Below are 23,548 nucleotides of genomic sequence, written 5' to 3' on the forward strand. Positions count from 1 at the left end.
CCTGAAGTGACTGCTGCAAGCTGGAACTCTCTGTATTGCTGTGAAAAGAAAGCCTGATTATTCCCCAAATGAACATTACAGAAGTCTCTTTTTATTCTGTCTTTCATAGGGTTTCTGGAGGAGAACTCTTTGAACGGATCATTGATGAAGACTTTGAACTGACAGAGAGAGAGTGCATTAAATACATGAAGCAGATTTCAGAAGGAGTTCAATACATTCATAAGCAGGGTATTGTCCACTTGGATCTGAAGCCAGAAAATATTATGTGTGTCAACAAGACTGGTACCAGCATCAAACTCATTGACTTTGGTCTCGCAAGAAGATTGGGTAATGAATTCTCTGCCTATTTCAGTATCATGGGGGAAAGGGCAGGACCAGCAGTAATTCATGCTACCTATTATATAGAGAGTACATGTATGTTTCCTATAAATATTTCTGGAAAAAATAGAAAAGGGACAAAGAAGACACTCAAGAATGAGAGTAGGGCACCTCATCTTCAAGAGGAGTTTGCAGTGGGGTGTACAGAATCTATCTGTTCCCACAGCAGGATATCCCTGTAGATTCCACCTAAAATACACAGTAATACTAATATTAAGAAATATTTACATTTGGTACCATAAAGCACTAACTCTCTAGCTAAATACTTCATGAATACTACAAATCCTTGAAACTTTTTTAACAGCAGAAATTAAGGCGATGGTCTAGAAGCCTTTCAGATAATTACAGTAATTTTACATTTTCCTGTCATTTTTATCATTTCTTATCTTGAACAGCAGGATATTGTCATACATGTTAAACATAAGAGGAATTCTGTAAAGAGCTGTGTAATAGCAGTACTTAAAAATAATGCATCAAGGGGAAATTGCATTTGACAAGCCCTTCCTCTTCCTACGCTGCAGTTTAGCTGCTTTCTATCATTCATGTTGGTCTAAGCTTCCAACATGATCTGCAACTTGAAAGCCAAAGACCTTCAGAGGTTCTTGTCTTCATATTTTTCAGCTCTAAAAATCAGCCCTCCAGTTGTATTTTCAGTGTTAAACAATACCAGCATCCCACACTGATCTTATTTTATCTTATTTCTTTCTCAAAAGAAATAAAAATCATTGCAGGAATTAGAAGGAAGAAAAATAGTTTTTGAACCTGTTACATTGGGAGAGCTGAGATTTGTGGTTGCCCTGACATTAATTGATTGGGACAACTTATATGAATTCCTACTCTCTATGTAACAGGGTCCACAGCTGGATTCTTGCTTGAAATCTTTTGCCTTCCCTCTTTGAAAACATATTAATTTAAAATTTTTAAGTACTTATTTAAAAGTAAATAATGAGTTTTGAGAGAGTACAAGTGAAATACTACCATCTACCTTTTGTTATCTGCCTAAATGCAGCTCATCCTACTTCTTTTAACACTTAAGTAACAGACTACTGCATTCCCAAGAATATAGTTTTACTAAAACAAACTAGGAATGGTTTGTTCAATAAATAAGGGAAAAAAAGTCTGCTTTGAAGAATTTTAGATGATGATCTGCTCCAAAAGTGTATTAAATGAATCTTGGTCAAGATCACTGCCATTTCTGTTCCTTCACCAATATAGAGCCAGTAGTGTTCTGGGAACATGAACTGATTTAGTTCTTGTTCAGGAAACAGATGAACTGTTAACTAAGTTCCAGTGCTGGTATTTTTGTGTGAGATGTGTGGGAAAGATTTCAGCCCATGATGTTCCAGCTGTCAGCCTGAAAACTGTACATATACTGCTGCACTGAGTGGATTTCATCAACAAGAGATATAAAGTAAACATGGAATGGCCTTTTTATAGAAACTTCTTCAGCTACCTTTTTAACTTCAGACCACAGTTGAACCCACATTTAGCAAACAGAAGATCCTGTTCACATCCACCACTTTCTCAATTTTCTGGTAATCTTGTGGCATCACAGTGCAGGCATGGCTGACAGCAGCCTGTGAGCTGCTCCAGTCATGCCATAGGTAGGAAATCTCTAAACTCCAGATAACTTCTTTCAATGTAGAAGGATGACAGCTGTGGGCAGTAATGCTGATTCTGATTTTACAGCACTGTACATTCATTCGGTTTAATATGCTGCTAATTCTTGCCAGGTTCCATTGTAGGTATTTGCTATTCATCAGCCTGCCATTCTGGGTAACTCCATCGTGGGTGGCATTCCCTAGGAAGAGAAAGGTCCTTTCCATTCAATGCCCAGCAAGCATAAGCACTGTTTTAATTGCAAAAAACAATTGTAACATTTCAGTTCCAAGAGCAGAAAGCAACTTCTACTGTTTCATTTACTAAGAGAAATAGCTAAAAAAACTTCACTAATGCCTGCTTCTTGCCAGTTGTCTTATGTGGTGCACTGAGGGCACATTCCTCCTCCTTGTGTTCCTTCAAGCTTTGTGACTTTGAAATTGCTTGTCAAATTCACTTTGACATTGATAGATGTGGGATTGGAGCCTCACCCTTCAGCTCAGACCTGAACCTGACTGAGCAGAAACTTCTCAGCCAAGGGATTGCTGAAGGAAGCAGTGCCTGATTTTGCACTTCAACCTCTGAGATTTAACTTTTTGTAACTAATGCAAACTAGTGCCTCTAAATATTCAGTGTTTGGATCAGCTTTAAAGATATTAGGATCAGCTCCTTCTGCAGTCATCTCCTGCAGCTAATTAGTTCCCTTGCACTGTCAGGAAATACCAAAGCTGCAGTGGGATATTTTCCTGACCTTTTTTGGTGTGCTGAGGAACACATGTAGAAAATTGTTTAAGATAAACTTCTTGAGGAGAAAGAGAATGGGTTTTGAGTACTGTAAAGATATATTTTTTAATCAGTTGATTATATACAGTGTCAGCAACAGTTTCCAGCTAGCTTGTCAGCTTTCTATCTGAACTAAGGGATATCCAAACACAGATCTTACTTGTGTACTACGCTTGTAAACATCTGGGTAAAGACTTGACATATTTCTGCATAGAAAGGGTCTTACTCTCTTACTCTCTTTTTTCTTTTATACACAGAAAATGCTATGTCAGTTGTTTCACACTGTATGCTTGCACTCAAATGCCATGTTTTCAAAAAAAACCCACATTTCTCTGACCTGTGGGCAGCACATTTTATACAGCAGCCTTTTGCATACACAGTTGCTCATGGTAGTTTACACAGTGCACAGAAAAGCCTCCAAACTTGGATGTGAAAATCTCAGCCTGAGATTTAGATGATCACAGTGAAGCTTTTAAAAAATAGATTTAATGTGATAAATTTCAGTAATTTCTTTTAAGGACAGTTTGAAAAAAAATTGTTCGTGTTGACTTTAAAGTGAAGGCAGATGGAAAAATGGGATCTTAGGCTTCCTGTTGGCACTTCAGAAGGGAAGGTGATCTCTGACTCCTCATTGCCACTGAGGAGAGCACATTGCCCTGCTTTCAGGCTAAGTTATTTTAGATGCCATGTTAGAAAAAGTATCATACATTTTGGAGTAAGAAAACTCTGGATATGTGGTTATGTGACTATAGGGATATTGTGCAATACTTTTTGAATGTGCTTTTTAAAGGACAGTCAGAGAGCAGGAGGGTCTTGATGGTAATAAATTTGCATGGATCTGGGTAATTTCCTGCAGCTGCTCCCAGGCATCCTTCTCTCTATTTCTGTCTCTAAAATTGGTGGGAGCAGAGAAAATGTGTGAAAATGAGGTTTCTGCAAATAATTTACTATAACCATACCTGACCATAGCAAAAAAGGGTGTCACAGCATTTGAAATGAGAAACTGACAAAACTCAAGTGAATTGTTGTGGTTGTGCTCCAAAGTTGCCTCAAGCATGGTGTTCAATCATTAGGCAAGTTATTAACACCATCGATGTTTCAGATTTCATTTGCTAAGTTGGGGATTTGGGAGCCTCAAAAGAGCACTAGCTCAAGTGTTTGCATTTCATGAAATGCCTTGAGAGCTTTTAATGAAGCTAAGTTTGGGAGTGGAGTCTGTACTGGGATCAGTATTTATGTTGCAAAACTTCATAAATTAAGTTCTGGTAAATAAAAATATTCTGTTCAGATTCAGTGTTGTGGACAGGTTGCTTCTTTTGTAGACTTTTCAAAACTTTGACTTGCTGTTGTTTGAGGATTTTCTAGCTTTTCTCTTGATTGCAGAGCTGCAAATTCCTGCACTCCTGGTAACCTTAAGAGGAGCAGGACTGGAATGTGTTACATCTGTTTGCCTTCCCATCCATATCTGTTTTGTTTAGATGGTAATCTCTTTGGGAGAGCAATGGTTCCTCACTAGGACATTCTACTGTGCCTAATCTGGCTGCTGCTCTTGCACAAAAGATAAACCTAATGCAATGAATCTCACTGAAGGCATACACTGATGGTTCAGGCAGACATGCAGACTGGACACGAGTTTCTCAACCTAAATACAAGCCTGTTTCAAGTCAGACACAACTTATATTCTGACATTTTTATATTTTTACAATACAATTCTATTGCTGGGATGTGGGCTTTTTTCCCCTAAACTATACCTAAACTATTCCTTAGTTTTCTTTTTCCCTGACCTTGCTTATTCTTTTCTTCTTCCCATCAGGTTTAGAACAAGCATTGATAAAAATGAGCCCACTGAGATTTGCCTAAGAATTTTTAGCTTAATCACTCTGTGTTGCACACTGTGCTAGAGGGTAGACACATCACTCACTTGCACACTGGCAGCATCATCTGGCAGCACTTGGTTATGAACAGGTTTTTCTCTTACCTCCATCACTTTGTTTTCCAGCAGGGCAATACTGGTGGGTCAACACAAGAAGAATGTCAAGCCAGTTCACATGTCTCATGACCTCATTCTTTCAGTTCATATTGGAAGCAGTAGCTTCACTGTACATCACATTAAAAGCATCCACAGAGTGTTTAAGCAGAGCAGATCTAAAATACCTGTGCTACAGGCCAGCTGAACAGGAGTTTGAAGCAGATGGTTATTTGTGCTTCCCCTTGACCACAGGTGTGCTTGTAGGCAGCCTGGTTTTGAGAGCATGCCCAAGTTCAGTTTTACCTGTGAGGTAATGATCTGACTGGTGCACATCATCTGCTCCTTCTCTTGTTTTACTGTTGGCCTCACTTCAAATTTAAGAGGCATGCAAACCACTATTGATTTTCTTTCCTGTTTACACTAGAAGAAAATAGTATTGTATTGAAATAGTTATTTTTTACTGTTACAATTTTATCATGACTGGTTCTTTTTACCACAACATGCAGAACTCCAAGCTTTGATAAATGTTCAATAATTTATGAAAACTGTAGTTTCTTTCTGACACTGGAGTGCTACAGTTCTCTTGTGAAACTGCTAAAGGGATGGAGGCTCAATCACTTTTTTACTTCAGGACGTGCAAATCCAAATTAAGTACTGATGGCTCTCCTTTTTCATAGATTTGGTCTTGTGGAAGCTCCTTGCAACAGAAACTTCTTATGTGCCTTATACAATGCTGTATGTGCTTGAGCATGCTTAATAAATAATTCTTTATTGCTAGACATACATCAGCTAAGAAAACAGCAATCCAGGCATCATTTATTCTTTTTTATTCTGATACAAATCCTTAACAAAACCTCAAATATTAGGACAAATCTGCTTTTCCAGTTACTGAGAACTGGTTTTTAAAAATCTCCATGCAGCAGTTAATGGTTTTCTCTTTCATTCTTCACAGAAAATGCAGGCTCTCTGAAAGTTCTCTTTGGAACACCTGAGTTTGTGGCTCCAGAAGTTATAAACTATGAACCGATTGGATATGAAACAGATATGTGGAGTATAGGAGTTATCTGCTACATTTTGTGAGTACTTTTCTATTCTTGAATTCACAAATCCTGACAGTTGCTGAACATACAAAATTTTCATCAACTTCTGAAGTTTTCAGGCCTTTTTTGTTGCAAATTGCATCTCCAGCATATTTAATAAAACTTTGCTGTTCTTTTAAGGGTGCAACTAGTAAACTGCAGAACTGGCAGTTCTGGAAATTCAACTATTTGTTGTTGTATCTCTTATATCACAAACCAGCAATGCTTCATCTCATTTAAAAAGACAGCATGACTGTTTTATTATTAACTTTGAACTGCTTTTCCTTTCCAGATGTTAAGAGAAATATTTGAGCATGCATGAATAACCAATAATTCCAATTATTTTATTCCATGAGAGAAAACTTTTGTGAAATTTTGGGCTCTCGTGGGACACACTGAAGTACCCCAGCATTGCCATATCTGTTCACAGTGCATTTTTATTTATTATCAAGTACAAGCCATTGTATAAATACATTTTATAAGCAGCAGGGATTAAGCTCGTGGAAACACTTTAGCAGATGGTTGGCTGCAGCTCTTGGTTACATATTTGAGTATTAGATTTGTTTTTTATATATTATTTGATACAGCATGTTTTTAAACATCAGTGAATCTAGAGAAATGTATATGGAAATAGTATCTCCATGCTAGACCAGCAAGTGGTTTTCTTCCAGCAGTGATTTCACACACTCAATGCCATTTAACAAGTGAAAAGAGAAGCTTTGTTTGGAGCATGGTTCCTTCTCCCTTGTTCCAGCTTCAGTAGTAAGTCAGTGGCAGATCTGCTTTGCATTGGTTCTTTTAAAAGACTCCTCTCAATACCTTTTTTCCTTTAATTATTAAAGAGTGGCTATCCTGCTCCTTGACCTGGCAATGCACAGTTGTTTGCCTCACTTTTACTCAGTTGTTCTCTACTCCTGCTTTTCTCATGAGCCTGCACTTGTTCATGCTCTTCTCATTCCCAAACCAAGCAGCCCAATTTCCTTACTTGGCCTACGCAAAAGCGACCACATCAACTCCCTCTTGCTCCCAGCAAAGCCTCGGAATATTTCTGTTATCTTCAGTTTCAGATGTGAAGTGTACTCCACGCTTCAAGGTCGCTTCGCTCTGCCAGTTTATTTACAGGACTTCTATTTTCCATTCACTCCCAAGCACTTCTTTCTAGATCTGGAAAGCTCCTTCGGAAGGTTCCGTAGCTGCAGTCCGGCAGCCCACCCAGGCAGCAGCGCGGTGCCAAACGCCCGTGCTCGGGGACGGGAGCGGGCTGGCGGCGCCGGGAATGGCTCGGTGCTGCAGCGCCGCCTGCAGCCCGCCCGGCCCCCGCCGCATCTCGGGGAGCTGCTCCCCTTCGGGGCCGCTCGGTGCTATTTACCGACGCCCCTGGCGGGTTTCCGTGTGTTCCCGGTCCGAGCAGCGAAGCACACGTCGGGGTTGGCACCGAGCGTTCGGGGAATGCAGCCAGGGCTGCCGCTGCAGGGCGGCGCTGCTGGGGAGCAGCGGCCTCGGCTGAGACAAAGCGAAGGGAACAGTGGGGAAAAGGCGACCTGTCCTGTCAAAGACCAGCCTGCTTCTTCCCAGTTTCTCTGTGCCAAGCAGGGTATTTGGATGCTGCACCATTCAGCTGATGGGGTTGGGTCGTGTTACACTCATTCAGCTGATTGGATATGCCCTGAGAAATATGTTATGAAATTACTTGTTTGCCTTTTAAGGTATATTTAAGATCATTTAACCCGTCATGAGGGAAAATCTACATTACCCAAACACAATGAAAAATATTTATTTTGATGCATTGCTATTGCCACAATAATGATTAGCGGTGATAATCAGCTTTTGTCTTTCTTGCTGTAAGAATAAGGTAATAGAAGTTAGGGAACACCCATGAGGCATCACTTGGACTTTACCTCTCCACCCCAGACTGTTCCCAATCTCCTAACTTTCTTACAGCCCAGCTCTTTTCACAGACTCACAACTATGAGCCATTATCCAAAAAGAACATCATCATTACAGAATGCAGATGAAAGTCAGTGAGAACTGCAACTCTCTTTAGCTGCAGCTCTGCTTTCCGGTTTTGATTGTAAGCTCAGAACTACCAAATCTCGCACCTGGAGTGCGAGACACACTCACCTGGTGTCTGTCTCATACACCATCACTGTGTCCATCACCTGGGCATGTGCATCCCCTCTCCCCTGCCGTGGGAGTGGGGCCGTGCAGGCAGAGCACTGGATATAAGGGCAGCTCTGCTAGAGGCAGCTGATGGCCCAGAGCTGCTGTGCCCACCCTCTGTCCCAAGGGAAACAGCAGGGAGCACACAACAGCTTCACTTGACTTAACACCTGCCTGGAAAGCGACTGCCATGGAAAGTGTTCGCATGATGTGCTGCACAACAATGAATACAAACTGGCTTTAGCAGAGAGCTGCCTAAGTGATCTCTGTGAGTGAAGGGTCTTCCCTGCAGAGGAATAAATGGTTGGGATGTAATCTTAAGTAGGAAGCAGGGTGACAGCACTCCTCCAAAGCCCTGCAGCAAAACCTCTCCCCAGCCCTCTGCTATGCAGATGTAAGTACAGATACTGCACTCCCTGCTGGGATACTGCATCTGTCTTCCTTATGGCAAGACTGATTTAATTCCATCCTACAGTTCATGGGTTCCCTTTCCACATTTCTAAACTACATATTAAATCCTTTTTATCTTCCCGGATAACTTATTCAGTCCTGTCTCTTCATCTGTCTTTGTTCTTCCTTAAATTTCCGTTTGTATTCTCCACCTCATGTTTTTTATCTTCCACTTTTATCTTGTACTCTGTCCTGTTCTGCATCACAGTACTGTTCCACATACTTAAGTTGATCTATTGCCTTTGAAATAACAGACCACAAATATTATAGCTTGTGTATATCATCTCCATTTATGTCTATTTCAATATTTCTTTCTGCATTTACAATAATCTGCATCTAATGAAGATTAAACCTCCTGAATTCTTTCCAGCTCTTTCTGTTCCATTTATTCTTCTGGGCATTGCTGAATTTGCATCTTTTTTTCTATTTCTAGTTCTTTTCTGATGATCAATTTGGATAGTCATTGTTTTGAATATTTAGTAATCTGAAACAATTTCTAGTTTTTGTTTCAAACCAATTTTCAGTCTAAGGTTTCAGCACTGCATGGGCATTGAATGTGGGTTGCCCTTTTCCTTCTGGCAGCAAAGGCTCCAAGTAGTTTCAGGGAGGAATTGTCTGTGGCTGATTCAAACCCCTGCTTGCATTCCAATGTGTCTCCTTGCTTTTATCAGTGCCAGGCTGAGTTTATCGTTTCAGCATAGTGGATTTCTGTCAATTAATATTTTTTAATATACTTTATCTTAGGTTGTGTTTTAATATCATATTTGATCTTGCTGCATACTCTTTCCCTTCAGCACCTTTCTAACAGTACACACCCTGATTCTTCAAACATTCCCTTTCCTTTTTATCCATTGTGCCGTTCATCACTGCTGTTTCCCCTCCATTGTTTGGCAGTTTGGGTTGGTTGAAAGATCTTTAAGCATCATTCATCTTTTGGGTGTGCTGGCTTGGAATCTGGATAAAGCAAGGCTTACACTTGGCTCTATGTCATGTTAAAAATGTATACCTCTTTATATTAAAGATGGGAGAGCACTCCTTGTTCTTTCCTTAAATCAAGTTAGGAAGGCTTTAATGTCAGACTGTACCGCTCAAAAGAAAATGTTGTGTTTCTTCAGTGGCACTGGCAAACTGTGGTTCCTCATTTCCACTGGACATGTGAAATAAGGAGAACAGCATTAACACCCTTGCTTCAGCAATGAGCGGTCTTCCTTTACATGGGTTCAGTGGCCTGCTTCTTCCAGGGAGGACCAGTGTGGGCTGTGTCCCAAGGATGTGTGTCCCTGACAAAGTATCCTCAGACTATTTATTTGCTGCAGTTCACTTGGGAAAGAATTAATTCTCTACTTGATCTCCAGGGTGCAGGTGTCATCCTCACATGCTTATTTGAGATGCCCTGCACAGGTTTATCAGAAGTGCCATGCAAGCGCTGCTTGCAGAGGAGTGCTCACAGCCTAACCCTTTAGGCAAGCAGCAAAGCCATCCTCCCTGGATTAGTGCGAGTCTTAATGTAAAGATTTCCTTTTCAAATGCCGTGGTGTTTGTTACATATGCAATGAAATTTGCATCCACATTGGACCCTTTTCATTGTAACATTTCTAAGTCTGCACTCAGAGCTTTGTTAGAACAGACCAGTAAATGTAAAGGAACTCCTAGAGGATAAAATATATTTCTTCTTTATTTAGAAGTGGAAACTTCTAATAGTAAAAGACTTTCTAAACAAATGGTTCTTAACATGCCAGGAAGATGCCTGGTAAAGTAACTGGAAAAAGTTTTCAGTAAACAGCCTGCTGCTTTTCTAAGAGTAACTTCACATTGTAAGCTCAGAGTTAATTTTCTGGAGCGGTAGCTCATCTTTATCACTTCAGCATTCCAAAAAGAAATTGTTTCCATTATCTGTCAAAAGAGTTGCTGGACCATTATTACTTTAAATGGCTATTAAGAAATGAACAACCAAGACTTCGGTCAGTGAAATCTGTGCCAGAGATAAAAATTGCTGGCTATAATCTACACTAGCTGCTGGTTTTTTTCTGACTGTAGACAAGGATCCATTTCTCCTTAGAAGTATTTCCACAACAAGGCAACTGATTCACAGAGTAAAACTGTAGTAGAGAGAGAAAATTATTTCAGCTTTGTAAATCTGCAACAGCACATTCAGAAATACGAAAATAGGTTCATTGAAATGTTTGAATGGGCACTGTTACACTGGTGTTCAGAAATGACAAAGTGAGTGGAGGCTTAACTGAGATCCACCTGGTAGTTTAACAAATGCATGGGATAGAGCAATCCTACTATAGCATTTAAAATTTTATCAGATAATTCTGTTGTAGAATTCTAAATTTAAAAACAAAAATACACACACAAAAAACCTAAAACAACAACCAAAGAATTTTTTTCCTTCTCTAACCTTCTTATCCTTTAATTTTTCCTCACCCTTCAAAAGCAGTGTGGGACATGCAGCACAAGTGCAGCCTCTTACAGCACCACGGAACAGTGGTGTTTCCACATGAAGCAATGTCCCTGTACCTAAAGCAGGATTTTTAGTCTGCATATGATCTCTCACTACTGCAGCTTTAACCTCTGGAAATAGGCCAAAATCTTGCCCAATGTGGTGCAAGAGCTGCACAGCACTATTTGTGGTAATACTGTGCAGAGGTCACCTCTGGCATACTTTGATCAAGTATTGAAGGGAAATGTGATTTTTATTGCTCCAGCTGCCCAAGTGTGGGCACAGAGCTTAACTGGATGAAGAGAAAATGTACAACCCCTCTTCTGAGCTAAAGGAATTTCTTCACAGAAATTCCTGTCATTGTATGAGCTGCTGGCTTGGCTGAGACTGTTGTTCTCACACAAGGTAAAAATGAGACAAACCAGCAGTCAGTATGTGGAACCCCAAATCAGAACTGTGGTCTGCAGGAGATTTTTTCACTTGCTACAACATGATGGAGAACATTGACATTGTCATAACTGAGCACATGTTCAGATGTTGGAGAGGAGGTAGGTTTGAGGCCCTGCAGGAATACTCTGTGATTCCAGGACAGATTCCCGTGCCTCCTGGCCATGAGGGCTGCAAGGGGTGCGGGCAGAGCAGAGCCCACGCTGCCCGCAGCTGTGCCAGCTCTGCAGTACTGTCCTGCCAGGCACAAACCTGGTAAAGCAAGCATCAAACACAGGGAGCAGTTGTGTAAAAAGGCTTTGTGGGGGCATTTCTGGTACGCTCATCTTTCAGCTTTTGGTAACTTGTCCTGTTATATCTTCATAAATGACTTTATGCCACCTTACCCATTTACAAAATCAGGATTCAACGCATTTGAGTGCACCACATATAATGGAAAGTAAGACAGCAAATACATTCTGTTCTGATTTACCTTGTTCTGCCTGAGAATAAACAAACCTTTTATCTTCAGCTCATGTATTATTACTAAGAAGCTTCTGAAGTACACACGTAAGATTCTAGAGTCTGCTGTACTGCACACAACTTCCAGAAATGGTAAAAGATTTAGTGTCTGCTCTGTGTGAGACTTCAAAGAGTGTGTGTTTCTGCTTTGCTTATAAAATAAAATGCTTGGGAACAAATCAGATTTTGAATGTACTAAGAGCCTAAAAAGAAGCAAAATAACTTTGAAGAAAATCATTTTATCATTAATCTAATAGCTCACGTTTTTTTGACCCCAGTCATTTTTAACCAGTCTGTTCTGTGATATTCACTGGCACCGTGATATTCATATAGTATTATTTCCATGTAGTGTTTTCAAAACCCTAATAAGTTAGAGTTATTTTTCTATATTTAAAAGAACAGAGTAGTACTGGTTAACACAATTGTGCAGAGACATCATATAAAGTCTGTAAAAATTCATGAAGAATAGGTTATTCTGTAAATTGCATGCCAGGAGGGCTTGGAAAAGTGAATAACTTGTAGTTCTAGGGAATAAGCAACCTTTCACCTTCAAGTTTTTACTGAAAGTTTGATATATTCAGGCATCAAAAATATCCAGATGCACAGTGTAATAAAGGATAATGCTTGACTGGAGAAAAAGACTGCAAAAATGACACCATGATGTTCTGCAATTGCCTTTCACTGGCAATTTATCAGTTATATTGTATAAAAAGCCTAGGAAGCTCAACTTAGGTTATAGGAGAGCATTATTTCCATTTCACGAATCATCGTGACTGATGGAGAACATAAAGACCAAATTACTTGTGCATGCATCTGCATAACTCCACAGCCTGCAGTGATGCAGCATTGCTTTATCTGTCTGTATAAGTCAGGGTGGGTTTGTTTACAAAACAGCCTTGTAGATTTCATTATTTCATTATGCATCTTTCTTCTTGGGGTCTCTCTGCAGGAGTAAATGAAATAAAATGTACAAAACCCCCCTTGGCTTGACAGTAAAGGCAGTAAAATCACCCTGAAACTAGATAATCTCCAGAAGTCCCTTCCAACCCTAATTCTGTGATTCTGAGGAAATGTCAGGGGAGAAAAAAGATATTCCACCAAATTTGGTGTGAAGAATCAAGTCTTAGTTATGCAGAACTAGACAAGTCATTTAATAAACTACTTTGCTCCAATTTCACTTAATTCTAATTCTCCTCAAAAATGTCTTGGGAAAAGAGAAGGAAACTAGAAAAAAATGCCTTTCAGTTTTGCTGGCAAAATTCCAGTTTCCTTCCCGTAAGACTATCTGTATTTAGTTTTGAGTCATTTTTAATTTCATTTCGTTTTTAAAGCAAGCTTTTATTTGTAAAGAAGTGCAGAGCATGGGAGATGTCACACGGGATTTTAACTCGCTCCTCTGGTAATTTGCAAATTGACGTGGTTTGTTCTGTGTCTGTGTCTGCTCCGTCCCCAGGGTCAGCGGACTCTCTCCTTTCATGGGAGACAACGACAACGAAACCCTTGCCAATGTCACCTCGGCAACGTGGGACTTCGATGATGAGGCTTTCGATGAAATCTCTGACGATGCCAAGGACTTTATCAGCAATCTCCTGAAGAAAGACATGAAGTAAAGGCTGGATTTACTTGCTGCACTTTGTGTGTTTGCATTGAGCCGGAGCTGCCATTCGTGTTCCCCCGCTGTGCATCTCCCCAGGGCCGCAGCACCTCTGGCCATACTTTATAAGGAGCTGTTCGTGCCCGCCCGGCTCCGCGTCTGCAGCTCGGGATTGCACTCGCAGGGTGCAGGGGCTGAATGGAGCTTTGGCTTCAATCGCCGGCTCTTTGTGCTCTTCCCTCCCCTCGGGCGAGGTGCCCCCGGGGCTTTTGTGCGGCCACTCTGACCCCCTCTCTTGCGTGACACACATTCCTGCGTGACACGTTCTGCCTTGTCTGAACGGGCTGCAGTTCTGCCTTGTGTCACCTACTTTTAAGAGTAGGCAGCTTTCCTATAAATGCAGTAATTGGGCAAGAAAAAAAAATCAGAGTTGGAATCTCTGTTTGCAGAAGTGCCTGAACGAGCCAATGAAAGGAAACATACTTCTTCCAATGAGTTTACAAGTGGATGGATGGAGAACAGAGGGTTATTTACATGTGCACCCTGATCTAAGTGAAGAATAGGTAGCGAGAGATTTGGACATTTCTGTTCTGTGAGATGTTCAGGAGGCTGTTAAGTGCTGGGATGGGGGAATCTCTGTAAGTGAAGAAAAGGAGATCTGGGACAGGGTTCTGTCAGCATGAAGCAGCTGAATCACTGCCATTGTGGCTCTTCTGTATGTGTTCCTTGCCTAAAACATACAGCTTTTCCTGCTTTGTTTTGTAATGCTTTATTAACACTTAAAAATGCACAGTTTTGTCTCAAAAAGATCTACAGAAATTGTGAAATTGAGTTTAAGTTAGTATGGCTGGGAAAGCAAAACCATGTGATCTTTGTTGCTAAATTTAGGAAACAGAAAAATCAGCTCCCAGCAAAGAGAGCACAAAAAAAATGTTACAGCAGGTAGATTCCTCTCTTTTTATTGTCAACACTGACTGGTCTTTTTATACAAAAACAGGAGTCGTTTAAATTGTACTCAATGTCTTCAGCATCCCTGGCTTCAAAAAGACACCAAAAACATGGAAGCCAAAAAACTTTCCAAAGATAGGATGAAGAAATATATGGCCAGAAGAAAATGGCAGGTAATGAAGAGGACGTGGAATTGTGCTGGATAGCCTAACTAGCCTCTTTATTTTTAATGTTTATGATTCTGGGGAACACATCACATCAGGGGGTTTCTGCTGCTGGTGAAAGCTGCAGAGTGGCCAGGGTGGGAATGCCTGGCAGCAGGTCTGGTTCCTGCAGCTGGGCAGAAGGAGGGTACACAGCTGCACATGGATTACAAAGGATGATCCCATTTCAATCTACTGAAAGGCATGAGCTCAAGTATAGCTTTTTTTCTATTCTTCTGGGGTTCTCTCCCTTCCCTGCCCTCTCCATGTCACTGAGAGCTGGAGGATTGTGTAATTCTTAACAAACCTGAACAGTACAGGTAAAACTTGCCCAGCCTCCCTAAAGGTGCCTTAATTTATGGCAGTTAAATTCTACTAAGCCAAGGGTTCAGTCTTGCTGGAACCTCCCCAGCTTCCCCTGCATTCAATCAGACTGGTTTTCTGTAATATATTCAGTCTCCCTATCTTCTTTTTTCCTAATGCTTGAACTGGAGTAGCAGGTCCATCTGTGCCACACTGATAGCTATAGGAGTTGCTGTGTGAAATCCTGGGTCCTTTTGAGTAGCCTACGAAATACTAATTTGTGTAGGTCTACCTTATATTCCCTCTTGCATTCCACTCCTTCAGGAAGAAGCTCATGCAATACAAGTGCCTGTACTACTGCCCTCATAGTTTGAGCATATTTTAGTAGCCTGGTGGTTGATCCTGGATCCTGTCAGAGGTCTGCTCCCATCATGCAGATGGTGCTTTCTCATTCATTTCATATCAGCTCGTTATCCATGTTGGATGAAATTCAGCCCAGCCCAGCCCAGCAGGCTGTGGAGAGGCGTTCCCCACCAGAGTTCAGTTCCAGTTACACAGGACAGGGCTTTCTCTGTTGGCCCTCCTCTCGCACAGTGCTTTTTATCCACAGCTAACAGAGACATTCATTTAGGTATGAGTTCATCAGGGGAAGTTTATATCTGCAACTAAATTTGGTAATTCAGTCCAGCCTGCTCTGTCTCTCCTAGAACAACTGAGCTATATATAAGCAGTTTGTCCACCAATTCCAGTGAGGTTTGCAGAGATCCCAGATAATTTGTCTGAAGCACGATTGTTGCAGAAAATCACATGCCTGTTGGACTGGATTGATCAGAAGCCTTTTCTGTTATGTCTTAGAAAACAGGCCATGCTGTCCGAGCAATAGGAAGACTGTCATCCATGGCAATGATTTCTGGTATGAGTGGGAGGAAGGCCTCTGGGAGCTCACCTACAAGCCCTATAAATGCAGACAAAGCAGAGAATGAAGGTAAGGATTTTTTTTCTGTCCATATTTTCACCTGTCTCTGAATCAGTCCTACTAAAACTTCTAGCAAATTGCTAGAGACCAATTGAGTTGGATATTACTGTGCTCTCGCTCTCTTTTTATCTTCCTATTTTTTAAAGAAATCTGTCAAAAATTCACTGTCCTTATATTGTCCTGCTACTCAAAATGTCACAGTATAAGCACAGGCAATAAACTTTTCTTTTTAAAGCCAAAGAATTAAGGAAGATTTGTCAGCTGCACTTTCTCTGGGTTTGGGAATGCATGTTTAGACAAAGATGACAGTGATGTATTACCTTCTCATGCAAGCAAGCAAGCAGTGAAGTATTAACACTTGCTGTAACCATGGCACACACCCTGCATTAACCATGCTCCTCAGACAGGGCATTTAAGGAAATGTCTGCGTTAGTCCCATAGGTCCCCAGATGAAATGTGAATTAGTGGTGTGTAACAGTCAGAGGTGCAAATGGTTGACACTGCTGAAAATCAAGCAATTTTGACAAATCCACATAGACTGTGGGCCTGATACAAGTGGAGCTCATTTATCCCTCTGACTAGCAAAAGTCCAGCTTTGGTTAGAAACAAATTCAAGGGAAAAATACTGAGGATTTGTAGTATGGTGGCCTTGCACATCCATTTCTTTCTATTTATGGCCTGAATCCTTTTCCAGCTGCAAAAGACTGGCACAAAGCTAAGCAGCCAACGTCCTCGCTGTCCCATTAGTTTGACAGAATTAAGTGAAATAAAGGGTGCTCTCATTACCATCTGGTAATTAAAAACTAAAATACATCTTTTGTGAACATGCCCTGTAAAATTGTTCACTACCTCTTTGCTCTCCTCCAGATGCTTTCCTCGAAGAAGTGGCTGAAGAAAGGCCCCACGTAAAGCCATATTTTACTAAAAAAATCCTTGACTTGGAAGTTGTGGAAGGAAGTGCTGCTAGATTTGACTGCAAAATTGAAGGTACTTCGAATAAGCATACCTATTTCTTTCTCTCCTTCCTTGTCAACTTTCTGCACTGGGTAATTGTTTTACTTTTTCAATTTTTACTTCTGTATTACTGTTGAGTTGGTGCCATTTTGCTTTACCAGTATCTGCACAAATAGCACAAATGTGTTGCAATAACAGAAATTATTTGGAGCTTGTTCCGTACTTGCTATGGAACAGAAGTCTCCAGGAGTCCATGTATGAATCACTAATTAAGAATAGCAAGTGAGAACTGTAATTTGATTTTTGAGGGAACAGTAAGAGCAAGATGCAAAGTAGAAGCATAAATTCCAATAGTATACTCTTAGAGAGAGCCAGCCAGACACCAAGAATTAGTAGGAGGTCAGTTGTCTGAAAGGACAGACCAGTTTCAGGTCACCTCAAGATATCTTTAAGCCATACATACATTTCATTAAAGGCAAACAAGTCCCTAACTGTATATGCATAAGAAGGAAAGATAATATTCTTGTGCTGGTCACTTAAGTCACATCTAGAAAATACGCCTCTGTTCTTTGGGGTTTTTTAACTTAAGAGTTCAGGAAAGAAACCTCAGACTGGAATATGCAAAATATAAGTATAATGAGAAGACATGTAAGGGGCATGGGCATGGTTAGCCCAAGAGTCTAAAGGCCAAGAGCACTGGCACTTCTCCTGCAGTGAGACTGAGCCTTGTGTATCTCAGCTGCAAATGGAAACTAGTAATTCTCCTCCAAAGAGGAGCTGTGAAAACAAAATGGGTAGGGCCAGTACTATCCTGCCTGTGTAAGTTAATTTATAATCTTAAAATGAGGAAATCAGAAACTGCCTGGTCGACCTTCTGCTTGTTTCTCTGTTCCCAATCCTTCCCTGCCTGGGTTTCCTATCTCACAGTGGAGATGTGAGGATGGATTATTATTGCTGATGGATGCTCAGCGTGGGGGGTACGTGCACAAGTACTGCATGGAATAAAACAGATGGATGTACCACGGCTGATGTTCCAAAATTTGCAGTGTATTGCTGCAATGTTCACTGTGTGTTAGGGATTCCTGCACTTTATTTCTGCTCAGTGGGGAGCCATCCTCCCCTGGGAGTTATCCTCCCCTCCCAGTCCAGAACTTGGCTGAGACCACAAACCTTCAATTTGTTACAGCAGCCAAGAGTACTGTATAAGGGATTGTTCTGCAGCAGGCGTTGTACAGCGCTGCTCCGAGGCTTAGCAGAGCCATTTGCTTCACAAAAGGCTCTGAAACTCCTGTTGAGATGCACAATCAAAATGCTTTTCTTAGACTTCCTCACCCTAACAAGTACAGAAAAAGGGAGTGCAACGGGACAGGCTGGCTTTTAAGGAGCAGATTAGGAGAAGGAAGATTCAGAATAAGCACAGCAAAGCAACCCGAGAAAGGTATTAAATTGTAAACCCAAAACAGTTTACCCTTGAAATTCTAAATCTCGGTGTTAGGAACTGTTGTCTCCGGAGAAGTTGCAGTGTAACGTGAGCCTCAGATGCACTGTCAGGAGTTCGCCGCTGGCTGATGGCTACAGCACACAAAAAACTGTCTGCAGGCACTTCTCAGGGACTGGAAGGAGGAATCCAGCGAGTACCGCAGTGCTCACGTGCAGTTTTTGCTATTTTGTAAAATTTTGCTATTCAGAAAAAACAGTTTCAGGTAAATGTGAAGTAAAAAAGCCTCACATCATCTACATTTATTTTCCATAGAAGTCAATAAAATATTTGTCTAGCAACACATAGGCACGTCCCTATACAGGAACCAGAGCACAAGGTAATTAGTGCTGAGTTAATGCTCGTTTATTGCAGTCGCTGTTCTCTCTCTGCTCTTGCAGGCTATCCCGACCCTGAGGTGATGTGGTTCAAGGATGATCAGCCTGTCAAGGAGTCCCGTCACTTCCAGATAGATTACGACGAGGAAGGGAACTGTTCTTTGACTATTTCTGAAGTGTGTGGGGACGATGATGCCAAATACACCTGCAAAGCTGTTAACAGCCTTGGGGAAGCCACGTGCACCGCAGAGCTCCTTGTGGAAACAATGGCAAAAGAAGGAGAGGGAGAAGGAGAAGAAGATGAAGAGGAGGAAGAATGAAACAAGGCTAAAAAAATTATATATTTAAAGACTCTCCTTATAAGGCTCAAAAAACCAAGTTATCAAAAGCACCTTGTGTGAAACGTAGGTCTTTGGGGGGTTGTTATTTCAGCATGATCAGTTGATACCTGTTAGCTTTATGTATGGGCATTACTTCAAACCAGCAGGCTTTTTAAGTTGCTAGCATGATTGGATTGACTTTAAGCAAGCCATCAACTAAGTTGCCCAGACTACTTTTAAAATCACAAACTAAGTTGTATTCTGAATATCTTAAAGAAAAATAGTCTATTTACTGAGCTCATTGCTCTTTGCCATCACTTTTCTCAGCCAAAACCGCAGCTAAGTTGGCTCCCCGAGATCTACTTTAAAGGAATTGTTGGCCAGACATGCAGTCAATCTCTCCAGTCCTGAGGAATAGGCTGAGCTGCATCTTCTCTAAGGGAAGGTTTGACACAGCCAGCATTGCAATTTGTATATTGGCGTGGTTCATTTCTTGTTTCCTTTAAGCAGAGTCTCACAGCCCAAACTTCAAACATTTTCACTGCCTCTGACAGTGAGCTGTTAGTGCCCTTGTATTTTTGGCAAGCATTAAACATCCAGGTGGTTTCCTGAGATACTCCTGATCTTGCTTTTAGCCAGCTGATCCCACTTTGTCATCTTTCCCTTATGGAGCCTGTCACTTCAGTGCAGTTGCAGCTGCCTACTTAAGAAACAGACTGAAAACACAAAGACTGAAAATATTTTCTGTGTTTCTGGTCACTCTGATGAAGACTTACAATTCATATATGTGCTGCTGTGAAAAAACAGGTTATTGCACAATCAGTGATTTCTCTGTGCATGTCTGTGAATGGAATCCCAGGTTAGTTAAAGTTTTACTTGCATTTATTTGGCAATTGCAAAACAGATTTCAACTGATGATAAGCTGGAAACTCCCACAGATTTTTTGAGTAGCCAAAAAGATAGTAGCCTGGATTACAAACTCCTCTATTCTTAGCAATTTCCAAAGAATCTTAACCTATATAGGACCTATTTCTATCTTATGAGCTTGACTGTCTTGTTTTTGTCTTGAACCTGCACCAGTAAGGCTGTTGCGTTTTTTAAAAACGCAGAAAAACAAAACAAAACAAAAAAAAATCTAAACCCCATTTTTTTCTCAGAAATGGTTAACGCACTCAGACTTTGTAACTTTGCTTTCCTTTCACAGTATTGGCACTTTTTAATTTTTTTTTTGCTGTTGTTCAGAGGTAATATCAGAGGCTGCAAGGTGATTATGCATAATCCAAAACCAGTGTGTCTTATATCTATGTATCATTCCAAAAGTGATTCTTTTTCTTTCCACTTTTTGTGTGCAAGTGCAACCATTTGCATTTCAAAGGTTACCTCTTTTAAAAAAAAAGACATTACCTTAAATCCTCACCATTAAGTAGTCAGTGTACTTTAATACAGGTGTGTACATTACCAACCTTAGGTTGTTTGATATTACCTAGTTGTGTATGTGTTTCATATGATTTGCTCTTCTACATTCAAAGCTCAACTAATGTGGGTGACACGACGGTTTGTAACTGCTTTACTCTTTGTTGCTAAGTTCAGATTGCCAGCATGTCTTTTCTTTTCGATTGATAAAAACCTCTTGTTATACTAAACACAGTATTGCCACAATTCCTTATACAGAAAGGTTTTGAATCTGATTTAGAGCATACAGAGCTTTCCTCACTATTTTTTTTAATGTTTTAGGCAACAACGGGGTGTATTTTGTACCTTAATAAAAACATGCTATTGTTCTCCCTGTTCGTTAAACCATCAGAATTGCAGAGATGAGACTGCTACGGCTGTAGTTACTCACGGTTCCTAAATAAATACTACCACAAAGCACAGTCCTCGTATGCTCTATCGCAGCGTCACCGCGCCCACCTGGGCCAAGCCTCTCCTCCTGCCCCTCAGAGCTGCTGGCCACACAAACCCCTGAGGCGGCAACACTGGAGCCTCCCTGATGTCTGTGGTGGTGCTGACCTTCTCCTGCCCTGGCTGGTGCTGTGTGTAGGCTGCTGTGCCCCAGCACCACCAGCTACAGCCTGGGGCTGGCACTCCTGGCCAGGTGCTCTGCCACATCCCCAGTGTCACCACAGGCCCCAGTGGGAATGTGGATGGGGCACCAGGGTGGCTCTGGGCTTGTTTCACAGTTGGGAACTCCCATATGGTGGGGAAACATAGAGTTCTGAAAGACTGGGAGGAAGAGAGAAAAAAATCAGGGAAGACTCAATGTAGACAGGGACTTAAACAATGTTTCTAAAAACTGTAAAAGAGATAAGGACAAATCTGCTTGTGCTGCCTTCATTCAGACTTCTGCTAACATGCAGCACCGCACAGACTCACCTTAAAGCAAAGACTGTGCAAACACCCTGCTTGTAGCAACACACTTCTTGAGCAAATCCTCAGCCCTTCCAACAGCCATCTTTGCAGGGGTGCCCCACTGTCTTGTGAATGTACCTGGCTTTGTTCAGTGACTGCTGGTTTCCTACTGCAGGGAGGCACATGCAGGAAAAGTCTGGCTCTGCTGGGCTGCTCGGCAGGCACAGCAAGCTCTGTGGGTGCACTGGGTATCAAAGCCCACACACTCAGAATTGCTGTTCCTGTACAGATCTTCCCTTCCCTCTCCTCTCTCACTAGTCCTTTTGTGTTCCACAGGCTATAAACTGCCTATTTTTCTTTTGCCCCAAGGATATATTTTGCCCCAAGGAATTTACCATCTCCCTCTAGCTTCCCATTAACATCCATTCTAGTCTGCAGGAAACAATGACCTCTACTTCCAAAATTATGTGACATGCATCTGATTCAGCTCTGAGCAATTGGCTGCAAGCTGTATTTGACCTTGAATTTTTTGCTTTGTTTGATGAATAGAATTCTATTTCGACCAAAGAAAGATATTTTATTTACTTGAAACCCAGTCTCATTTAGCCAGCTGTGGTTTAATAAAAGGCAATACCTCTTTCTATAAACCTTCCCTTGCTTGTATAATGTTTGCAAAAGTCCAGTCTTGGGGTGTCATAGGGCTGAAACCCCAATAGCAGAGGTTGTGCAAGACACAGGAACTGCCTGAGGTGGACCACTTAATTCTCCTTGTATTTCTTTTGTGTAACATTCAGTCTTCTCAAGAGACAACGGAGAATTTGGGGCTGGCTGCTGTTTTTCACTACTAGTGTTTCTGGATTTGCAGAAATGGAATTTACTTAATGACCGTCCTGTCCAACCTCCCAAGCATCCTGTGCACATTTCTGCTTGATGAGAAGACCTTTGCTAATTGCATGTGTGGCATGCAGTTGCTGGGTCCCTGCTTCCCTTTACTGACAAGGAAAACAACACTGGACTGCACACCCCTCTCCTCTGCAGTGACTGTCAGACTTTGCACAGAGACCTTTTTTTTTTTTTTTTACTTGCATACATGAATAATGATTTGTTTTTCTAAAATTTGTTACATTTATTGAAATATTGCAGTAAAACATAGCTGTTTGAAAATGGAGTTCTCATAAATCATCTTTGCCTTCTGAGCCCTATTGTCTGCAAGAGACACGCACATGAATTTATAAGCCACAAAAATACTCACATGGAAGCAGAATTTTCTGAGATGAAGAGTGAGGCTTATGCTGTTATTCTGCACTTGCTCATAAAGGGACTGCACCACAACATGCATGGGAAATAAACCAAGAGATGTTTATGGGAGTGGAGAAGTAACTTCACGATGTGTTTAAAATTTCTGCAGGGGAGAAGACATAAAAATTCTTCTGTTGTGGCTGTTCAGAAAGGCAGTTCTGTGTGCCCTGGTGAGAATGTTTGTTGCTGGGAAAGAAATGCTTTCCAGACTTTTGCTCTTGTAGGGAGCTTCAGCAGGAAATGAGTTACAACTTCTCACTCACACAGCATCACAGAATTGTTAGGGTGGGAAGAGACTCTGGAGATCACCCCCAGTCCAGTCCAGTCCCCTGCCCAGGCAGGGTCACCAGGGCAGGTGACACAGGGACGCGTCTAGGTGGTTTTGGAATGTCTCCAGAGAGGGAAACTCCACGACTGCGCTGGGCAGCCTATTCAAGTGCTCTGCCACCCTCACTGTAAAGAAGCTTTCCTCATGTTGAGGTGAAACTTCTTGTGTTAGTTTATGGCCATTGCTCCCTGTCCTGTGGCTGGGCACCACCGAAAAGCCCGGCAGCATCCTCTTTACACGCGCCTTTGAGATATTTATGTGTATTAATGGAGATCGCCTCTGTCTTCTCTCCTCTGAACTCCATTACAAAAGTGATGAAAACCTACGAGATATTCCAGAAATAACCGTACCAACTAACGCCGTTAACGTCTCTAGGGACACGGCACACCTATTTCTCCCTGCAGAGGGACCTTTTGAACCAGCCCTGAAAACCGAGCGATCAGGCCGCTGATCCCCGGCCGGGAATCCCTCCCTGACCGCCGGTACGGCCGCCGCCCCAGGGCCGGGCCGAGCCGAGTCGAGTTGAGTCGAGCCGAGCCGAGTCGGGCCGGGCCGGCCCCGCGGTGTGGGGGGCGCGGGCGCTGCCGCGGCTGCGCGGAGCCGTCCCCGCCCGGCGCGCGGGAAGTCCCGCCCCGCGCCCGCCGAGC

The 23,548-nt window shown here is 41.8% G+C and overlaps 1 protein-coding gene across 4 annotated transcripts in view; it reads left to right on the forward strand.

Annotated features, from left to right (window-relative positions):
- MYLK (myosin light chain kinase) overlaps positions 1 to 20,799 on the forward strand; it is a 186,548-nt gene extending 165,749 nt beyond the window's left edge. For 3 of the 4 annotated variants that reach the window (XM_018911339.3, XM_009087830.4, XM_018911340.3), the window contains 7 exons: positions 110 to 327; positions 5,682 to 5,805; positions 13,266 to 13,418; positions 14,404 to 14,527; positions 15,716 to 15,845; positions 16,704 to 16,823; positions 18,669 to 20,799. In XM_018911339.3, the coding sequence (XP_018766884.3) occupies positions 110 to 327; positions 5,682 to 5,805; positions 13,266 to 13,418; positions 14,404 to 14,527; positions 15,716 to 15,845; positions 16,704 to 16,823; positions 18,669 to 18,925 (1,126 nt within the window). In that variant the 3' untranslated portion in view covers positions 18,926 to 20,799. Of the gene's footprint in view, positions 1 to 109; positions 328 to 5,681; positions 5,806 to 13,265; positions 13,419 to 14,403; positions 14,528 to 15,388; positions 15,492 to 15,715; positions 15,846 to 16,703; positions 16,824 to 18,668 lie in introns of those variants that run through there. The other variant, XM_018911342.3, reaches the window with a different exon arrangement.
- Positions 20,800 to 23,548: the final 2,749 nt, after the last annotated feature.

The sequence above is a fragment of the Serinus canaria genome, chromosome 7, assembly GCF_022539315.1.
Source record: "Serinus canaria isolate serCan28SL12 chromosome 7, serCan2020, whole genome shotgun sequence".
Taxonomy (NCBI): Eukaryota; Metazoa; Chordata; class Aves; order Passeriformes; family Fringillidae; genus Serinus; species Serinus canaria.